The sequence below is a fragment of the Crocuta crocuta genome, unplaced genomic scaffold (genome assembly GCF_008692635.1).
Source record: "Crocuta crocuta isolate KB4526 unplaced genomic scaffold, BGI_CrCroc_1.0 scaffold103, whole genome shotgun sequence".
Classification (NCBI taxonomy): Eukaryota; Metazoa; Chordata; class Mammalia; order Carnivora; family Hyaenidae; genus Crocuta; species Crocuta crocuta.
In genome coordinates, this window is record NW_027529192.1 from 1,867,233 (window position 1) to 1,876,457 (window position 9,225).

The following is a 9,225-nucleotide window of genomic DNA, read 5'->3' on the forward strand; positions in this document are numbered from 1 at the left end:
ATCAAGATGAACACTCGTAGGGAATGTTGGCAGCTATTTCTCCCGCAAACCATAGAAATAAAAAGGCCACAAGAAAGATGCCACCTCGGTAGAACAGAGTGACCCATGTGCAACTTGCTGAGGATAGGGGATTTACCTGAAGTGATACTCACTACCTATACTCCAGCTATAGATATTACTAGAGAATTCTTCCCCAGTAAAAGGGGACACAAAAAATTCCCAGATCAAGCCACTCACCTTATCTATCCAAAAACAGCCAGTCTCACTCTGATGAATGGTGAAGAGAAAGACCTTCATTATGGGGGCAGTGGGGAAAAAAAGTAAGACCACTGGAGAGGTAGTGGCTAAGGATGGCTCAGAAACATTCTCTCTGAAAATTATTTACCAGAGGAAACTAAGAAAACTTGAGGAAAGTTTGAATTTTCTTTTGATTTGAAAGTAGTCATTTATTAACTGACCAGATTTCAAAAGTAATCATGGTCGATACCTTAGTTCATCCTTCTAATAAGTCTATTGATCTGGCTGTCCCTGTTGCTAGCTTCTCCACCTTCTACAAAATGGGTGGTCTTCTTCTTTGTTCCCTCTTGTGGAGAAAATAACTTGAAGGGCCATTAAAAAGTCGTTTGCTTCTTTGGAATGTTTTCCAACAGTACAGATCTCATGAATCAGGTCCCCCATGCAGAGGATGCCAGGGTCACCAAGAGATCGAGCAATCAATGTGTTACCTGTCAGGACGATTGGCTTCTTGTTGATGTCGCCATAACCACCCTTGTAGATCAATTCATTCACTGACTTCGGGTTTGGGTACCCCCATGCTACATATGGTTCCACAATCCTTAGCATGTTAGCGAAAGCCTTGTTGAACTTAACAAAGGTGTCAATGAAGATCTGGCAAAGGCAAAGAAGCCACTACACCTTTTGAACCATTAGGCTCACACCATTGATACCTCTGATCGTGATGACAAATGCCAACTTGGATTCTGCAGGTATGTAGAACTTCCCAGCTTTAAACTTGCCTTCCGAGCCATTCAACAGATCTCACTTCTGTAGATCTGCCTATATTCCTTGTGGCAATGCTAAGTTTTGTCATAGATAAGCTTCCTCTGTGTCTTTGGAAGCATCTTTTGGGCAAACTTTTTTTTCAGACTCTCGGTCTTCAACTCTACGAAATTCCTTCCCTTTTTCTTTTTCTTAAGGGTTTCTGGCACAAAAGGAACCTTCTTTTTCTTCTCTTTTGCACCCTCCACGGTTCCAGCCAGAAAAGAGTTGATTTTTAAACGAAGTTAAAAATCATAAGACCACAGGGGAGGTGTGAGATGAAAAGTCAGATTAATTTCCAGCCACCAAGGCTGAACAAGCTAGTGCAGAAAGATGACCAGTGAAGGTCTAAACATGTGGAAATACTGAATAAAATAACACAGTTAAAATTTTTTTCAATGATTTTTCATTTAGCTGAAAACTAAGAGGAAGAAAGATTTAGGAAAGAAAAACAGGAAATTGAAATTGTAGAGGTGAGCATGCCTGAAACAGGAAGGATACACTAGAGTGCTGGATCAGAGAGCAAGCCTTAACAGGTGGGGCTGGGATTCTGATATGCACATCACACATTATGGGGGTTCGGTGTCGAGGGCTCAATGTCCATATTCAAAGGTAGCTGCAACTACCTGGATGCTGCTGGAAATAAAGATGGGCTGTTCCATTTCTGAAATGGGAGTATAAACACACCTCTCCCCCAGCTGGCTTGGTAACAAGGGCAAGGAGGCTTGCCATCCATAGGAATTCTAAGTGGATAAAAAGTCATTGATGAGAAATTCAGGTCTTGGAATTGTGCTATCCATAGATGTGGATTCAGATTTTCAGTTAAGTAAAATAGGAAATATAAGCTAAGAAATTAACACACAACTTATCTGGTACACTAAATATTGTTGGGGCCAAGCAAGGCACATAGGACAGCACTGTGAGCTATTCTTCCACAGTCCTGACACAGGGGCTCACTGGAAAAGCGATCTCTCCTCAATACGAGCTCATAGGCGGATGTTACAACACCAGAAGGAAGAAGATCAACAAGGATGATCAGCAGACACAGCAAATCATATTCTACGAATACGAGAAAATAGAGGAAACTGAAAAAGATGTTAAGTATGAGGGACATACTTTGGCAAAAGAAGGGAGAATATTTTAAGAAGAAAGTTACGTTAAAAAAATATTCCTGATATAAGTTCTACCAATGCAATTGTACACAATGAAATAAATAGGACACACACGTCAAAGCGATAAGACACACACGTCAAGGTTATAAAAGACCAAGACGGCCCAGAAGGACTGTCCCAGGTTGGAGGAGACCAAGGAAGCCTGACAGCTACACGCAATCAATCTAGGGCTCTGGGTGGATCCTGGACCACAAACCGGACATGCGGGGGACGACGGAAAAGAATGTGCATCAGGTCTGTGTAGCGCCGGGACGTACTGGGTTAATGTTAGTTTCCTGGCTTCGACGATACCAGCACGATGGTCCTGAAAGACGCCGACTTTGGGATACGCCAAGGGAGGGGTGTGGGAGCTCTGCGTGTCACTTAACGTCTGAAACTATTTCTTTTCTTTTTTCTTAAAGACGAGTGGATTTCATTTTTTTTGTAGTTTATTCATTTTTGAGACAGAGAGAGACAGAGCACGAGCGGGGGAGGGTCAGAGAGAGAGGGAGACACAGAATCTGAAGACAGGCTCCAGGCGCTGAGCTGTCAGCACAGAGCCCGACGCGGGGCTCGAACCCTCGAACCGTGAGATCATCACCTGAGCCGAAGTCGGACGCTTAACCGACTGAGCCCCCCAGGCGCCCCAGCGTCTGAAACTATTTCCAAATAACGGAAGAAGAAGGCAAAGAAAGAGGAGGCGCAGCGCCGGGAGGGGTGCCGCGCTGGGCTCCAGAGAACCGTCCACGCCGGTCCGAGGGATTCGGTTCCGCCGTAAGTCAGGCCCCGCAGGGGAAGAGGCGGGGCCAGGAGAGCTGCCGTCGGAGCCGCAGGTGAGGGGCCTACCTGAAGCGGAGGGCGCTGCCCGGGGCGGAGGGGCAGGCGCANGGGGTCCCCAGGGAGTGTCCCTCCCTCAGAAGCGTCCCGCGTAGCCTCAGCGGAGGCTCCGCTGTGTGCGAGGCTTGGAGAACGCGGCGCCGCTCGGGGGGCGCAGTTGTCCGGCCGCCCCGTCGTTCCGTGCTGGGGCTGCTGTCACCCTCGGGGCGCCCCGCGCTGTGGAGCGGGGGGCCCGCTGGCTTCTCGCCGCGGAACGCTCCCGCGGCCCCGGCCTGGAACTCGAACCCGGATCCGTGAGCCCGTCGGCGGCTCCACGTTCACACGTGTGCAAATGGAAATGGAGAGAAGGATCACAGTCCGGGGGGAAACGGCCCTTTAAGGAGCGGGGCCTCCTCACGTTCTCCCGTGTGTCCGGCCAACGCTTAGCACGAGCCCGGCCCGACGAGCCGTTCCGGGGCGCTGGCCGCTCTCCCCGGAACACAGGCGGGTATGACCCAGCACTGCCCGGGGAAACGTGTGCGGCCCATGGGGATGCCTCCTGAATGCACAGAGAATAACTCATTTACGTTTCCTCGTAAACATTTTCTATTTTTCTTCCCTTTTTTTTTTTTTTCCCCCCGTGACAGTGGATAAATGGCGAGCAAAAAGCGAGAAATCCAGCTACAGGTGGGTGTGACGTCGCCAACGACTAGTACTCGGGGCGCTGGTGCCTGAGCACGTGTTTACACCGCCTTCCTCCTTGCAGGCGGTCGTTAATAGTCAGAGCCTGTGGGATGAGACGTTGCAGAACAGAGGCCTTACAGGTACGGGGGCTCCCCCGCTGTCCAGCCATTTGGAGATCCGCCCAGGGCACCAGACGGCACCCCAACACGGGGTGCATCTCCCCACGAACAGCCCTAAAAACCTGCTCGTCTGTGCCCTCGCCCCTGCCCCAGCATTAGGATAAGCGGCTCTTCTGGATTCTTCGACTCTGATTTTTCATAAATGATTCCCATCTTCCAGTGATCGATGTTTACCAAGCCTGGTGTGGACCGTGCAAAGCCGTGCAGCCTTTATTCAGAAAACTGAAAAATGAACTGAACGAAGATGAACTTCTGCATTTTGTTGTAGTAAGGATGGCCCTTCCACTAAACTGTTATTTTCTTGATAGTTTCAAACGTTTCAGTATTGCCCTTAAGGACTGTCTTCACTGAAACAACCTGTTAGCTCTTCGAAATGCACAATATTTACTTGGCGGTTTTACTATATATTTAGTTCTACTGGATCTGAAACAAGCTGGACGATCATGATTTTTATCGCATTCCTTTAGTGTTGAAATGGTTCACCATGGGTGTGAACATTGGAAAAGTATAAAAACGGATGTCTGTCTATTGATCTGTCTCATTTCACCTAAGTGTATGTTCGGTGTGTGTCTCTTATAATAAAAGCTGCAAATGCCATTTAATGGGTAGCATTGGGAAAGTCTCTGGTCTCTTAATAACCCAGTTACCGATTATCCGATGATAGTGATTTTTCTCTCATTTCCCACCCAGATGTGACGAGGGATTAAAATATTCCAGCTAAACTGATTGGGCTTCAATTTATCCACATGAAGTTAGCAACTGCTTAGAGCTTTGTTGTTTAATATGGTGTCCACTCGACACAAGTCGCTTTTGAGCCCTTGAAATGTGGCTGGTGTGACTGAGGAACTGACTTTTTTTAATGTTTTATTTTTTATATTTGAGAGAGAGAGCATGAGCAGGAGAGGGTCAGAGAGATGGAGACAGAATCTGAAGCAGGCTCCAGGCTCCCAGTCATCAGCACAGAGCCCAAGGCAAGGCTTGAACTCGTGAGCAGTGAGATCATGACCTGAGCTGAAGTCAGAAGCTTAACCAACTGAGCCACCCAGACGCCCCAAGGAACTAAATTTTTTATTTTAATTAATTTAAATTTAAAAACTTCCTTCCTCTGAGCCACCTGAGTGGATCTGGAATACGATTTGAGCCTTGATCCTTGGCGGGGAGAAGAAATGAACTTCAGAGGACAGAGAACGGGGCCTAATGGGAATTGCCACATCCAGTAGACAAGGGGTTGGTGTAAGAAGTTAAAAGGCAGTATCAGAAGGCTCTAACAGCTGGCAAATGGGTCATGGAGAATCAAGGGTTGGAAAATTCTCAAGTCCTGGCAGTTGGCAGTGGAGAAGTTTGCCTGGAAGTGGTAGGAGTGCAAGGGAATCATGGGAAAATGCCAGTGTCTAAAAGGAAACTGGGGTCAGTGGGGAGACACCAACCACAAGGCAGGCCCCCCGCGTACATGTCAGGCTACCTGGAAGGGAACTTGGACATAGGAAGGCAAGGCCAAAAGTCCTTAGACACCGAGAAGGTGTAACTTGATCTGTGTTCCCAGGTGGTTTAGAGACATTAAAGTCCTCTTTGTTTGTAGGACCTGGGTGGAAACCAACGTGGGCCGTACATGTGAGCCCAGCATGGCGGTGGTGGTGGAGGGATGAGTGTGGAAGGAGAACTAGATCGCATAGTTTGTTCGGGTCCCGTTTCAGCTCAGCTCAGAGCTGTGTGAGGATACAGGTCTTAACAGGGCTTCCTCCCAACCCCAGCGACTTTGACTGTGACCTCCCATCGTACCCCAGCCAGACAGGATTGCTCAACCTCCTCCACAAGGAATCTGTTCTATTACTGTAGCCATCCAGTGGGGAAGTGCTAGTAAGTTCTTCCCAAAATATGTTCAGATTACTATTCATAACACTTGCATGTGTTGAACTTAACAACAAAAAAATTTTGTGCATCATCCCTGAGTGGTCTTTCTTGTTATGCTTGAGCGCACTCAACAATAGGAACATTCATATAATTAATGTGGTTTTCTTGCCATGGCCTGCCCGTAAAAGATAATAAAAATTAATATAGTTTTGAAACTTCCATTGTGAGTGACCTAGAAGTTTGATTAACTATTGAAATCACCCTAAGCTAAATGGCCAGTATCATTTTGTTATTGTTGTTGTTATGTGTTGTTTTAAAAGACTTAAAAACCAGGGATGCCTGGGTGGCTCAGTCAGTTAAGTGTCTGACTTTGGCTCAGGTCATGACTCATGGTCTGTGAGTTTGAGCCCTGCATTGGGCTCTGTGCTGACAGCTCAGAGCCTAGAGCCTGCTTTGGATTTTGTGTCTCCCTCTCTCTCTGCCCATCTCCCACTTGCGCTCTCTCTCAAAAACAAACATTAAAAAATTTTTTCAAAGGTAAAATTCACCTCCTTCCTTTTATTTTTCTAAACTTTGAAAGCTTAAGAAAAAAGAAAAGAAATTAGACTCCAGTATGCTAAAAAAAGAAAAAGATTACAACACAGCGTCTCTGGCTGACAGGGCTGAGGGACTCTTTCTTGGCCTCTTCCCAGGGGTTGTAGAACTTCCAGAAATCCCAGTTTGAAAACAATTGCCTTAGGGTGCAAAAACCATCTCTTAGAGAAGACCCTACCAAATGGTCTCATTCTGACCGCTGGCCCAAGGGATGCCATGTTAATATGGAGGAAAACAGTAATATTTAATATACAGTTGCCGATAATCAATTTACAACAACTTGAATTGTGAGGTCTCTAGTTTTTTCTTTTTCAGAATTGCTTTGGCTATTCACGGTCTTTTGTGGTTCCATGCACGTTTTTTGGATTGTGTGTGCTAGCTCTGTGAAAAATGCTGTTGGTATTTTGATAGTGATTGCATCAAATATGTAGATTGCTTCGGATAGTATATTTTTGCTTCCAGCCATGAGCATGGAATGTCTTTCCATTTCTTTGGGCCCCCTTCAATTTCTTTCATAAGTGTTTTATAGTTTTCACAGTATAGCTCTTTCACTTCTTTGGTTAAGTTTATTCCTAGATATCTTACGGTTTTTGGCACAATTGTACATGGAAATGTTCCTTCATTTCCCTTTCTGCTGCCTCATTATTGGTATATAGAAATGCGATTGATTTTGTATCCTGCACCTTTACTGAATTTGGATATCGATTCTAGCCATCTTGGTGGAGTCTTTGAGGTTTTCTACATAGAGTGTCATGCCACCTGTGAAGAGTGAACATTTGACTCTTCCTTGCTGGCTTGGATGTCTTTTATCTCTTTTTGTTGTCCGATCACTAAGGCTAGGACTTCCAGTACTCTGTTAAGTAACAGTGGTGACAGTGGAGGTCCCTGTACGCTCCATGATTGACGCAGGAGGGTGACGTGCAAGGCGGGAGATGAAACCTCATGGATCTGGTGAAAGGAAGTGAGCTAGGCCCATCTGACAGCGCTGACAGGGACCCTGGAGCCTCCGAGGGAGGCAGTACAGGTCTGTGTGGAGCAGGAGAGGATCTGCAGCAGGGGGAAGAAGGCGGGATTCTTGGAGGAGGGACGCTTGACCTGGGTCGGAGAAGGAAGGGCGAGAGCAGGCCAGGAGGGAGGGAAGCGTGGCTGTTGTATGACAAACCGGAAGTAGGTGAGTTGAGTGGCGGGCTGGGCACCACAGAGGTGAACAGGGAGAGGTAAGGCTGCGGATAAATGACACATGGCCTGAATCACCAGTGTATGCAGTTTGAGCCTTAGAACAAATATAACATACTCAGAAAATGCTGTAGAAACATGAAAACGAAAATTTTATGTAATCTGCATTTTTTCAACATTGTGTATCTAATGACTTAGATATAGTCTCTTATTATTATATAAAATATATTTTTTTTTCAGGCAGAAGCTGACAGCATTATAGCTTTGCAGCCGTTTAGAGATAAATGTGAACCTGTTTTTCTCTTTAGTGTTGTAAGTATATTCATCATCTAAAACACATTACCGGATTCCAATTTACAGTTAATAGCAAGTAGCATTGTAAAATTACCATGGTGCTACTATTTTCTGATTATAGTAACTGTAGATTTTTTCTTTTGCCTTGTCTTTCTTTGTCTATTAATATATTCTGTAACTTGACCTCTAGGGGCATGTAATGGGTTGAGGTGGTTAGACTACCACACACTGAGGTTATCAGGGAAGAGAAGAACAGGATGGTATTTACCTTTTCTGAGGAAATGATCAGAAGTTGGTATGATGAATGATGATTTACAGGAGTGAAAAATGAGAAATTTTTCTCTGCAGCAGGAGAGAATTGGCTCTAAGTATTCATGTTTAGGAATACAAGGAAATATCTATATGATCACTGTTTTAGAATATGTGTTTCTCTCTCTCTACGTACAACTGTATAGAAGGAAGACAGGAAGAGTATTTACCAAATTGTTAATAGCAGTTTTCTATGTTTGGGGGAAGGATGCAATATTTGAGTTTTCTTCTTTTTACTTTTTAATCTTTTCCAAATATTCTGTGATGAAATACAACTTTAATAATCAGGAAGACACAGTAAGGGCTGTTTTGTAAAAGGAGAGTATATATAGGTAGAAGCTAAATTAGAGTATAGCTGTGACAGAAGCAGAGAAGTGGGGACAGTAAGGGCTTGGGCTTTTCCTCGGCTATTGGATACTTTGATTATTACTTTTTTGGTTTAGAAGTAGCTATTTTAAAACATTTCTTGGATACGGACACCTGGGTGGCTCAGTTGGCTAAGTGCCCAACTTTTGATTTCCGCTCAGGTCATGATCTCACAGTTGATGAGATGGGAATCCCATGTCGGGCTCTGCACTGACAGTGTGGAGCCTGCTTGGGATTCTCTCTCTGCTCCTCTCCTACTCTCTCTCTCTCTCTCTCTCTCTCTCTGAATATAAATAAATAAATATTAAAAAATTCTTGGATATAACTTTTTGCTTCTACTAAATAATGCCCTTGCAACTATTTCTAGGAATTGAATTACTGGGTTAATTGAATATTAAAAATTGCCTTGCAGATCTTGCTCTTGGTTGGACATGTAGGATTTGGTGATTTAGGTGAGGCATCAGCGGGCTTTTTCTGTAAAGGGCCAGACAGTAAGTCTTTTCAACTGTGTCAAAATACAGTCTCTGTGCCGGGTCACTGTTCGTTGACCCTGGACCTAGGCAAAGTTTTGGCAGCGGAGTGAGTAACACCAAGAAATGGGCTTGGTGGGCAAATATTAGGAACAATGAGGAGACCAGTAGCAGTAGCAGTTAGGAACATGGATCTGAGGAAGAGACTGGCCAGGGGGGCCACCACGTAGAGTCTGGAGCTTGGGGACCACCATCATCACCCTGCAAGGTTGTCAGGTCTGTTCAGTAGACCTGTCA

The 9,225-nt window shown here is 45.2% G+C and overlaps 1 protein-coding gene, 1 long non-coding RNA gene and 1 pseudogene across 5 annotated transcripts in view; 2 read left to right on the forward strand and 1 right to left on the reverse strand.

Moving 5' to 3' along the window:
- Positions 1-9,225, forward strand: part of LOC144226801 (uncharacterized) — a 497,259-nt gene that overhangs the window by 166,944 nt on the left and 321,090 nt on the right. The window lies entirely within an intron of this gene.
- On the reverse strand, positions 489-1,241 carry LOC144226786 (large ribosomal subunit protein uL30 pseudogene; annotated as a pseudogene).
- The window catches only part of NME8 (NME/NM23 family member 8), a 37,746-nt gene continuing 31,769 nt past the window's right edge, over positions 3,249-9,225 (forward strand). For 3 of the 4 annotated variants that reach the window (XM_077758309.1, XM_077758308.1, XM_077758310.1), the window contains exons 1-5: positions 3,252-3,513; positions 3,653-3,692; positions 3,772-3,829; positions 4,029-4,135; positions 7,730-7,801. In XM_077758309.1, the coding sequence (XP_077614435.1) occupies positions 3,660-3,692; positions 3,772-3,829; positions 4,029-4,135; positions 7,730-7,801 (270 nt within the window). In that variant the 5' untranslated portion in view covers positions 3,252-3,513; positions 3,653-3,659. Of the gene's footprint in view, positions 3,514-3,652; positions 3,693-3,771; positions 3,830-4,028; positions 4,136-7,729; positions 7,802-9,225 lie in introns of all 4 variants that reach the window. The other variant, XM_077758311.1, reaches the window with a different exon arrangement.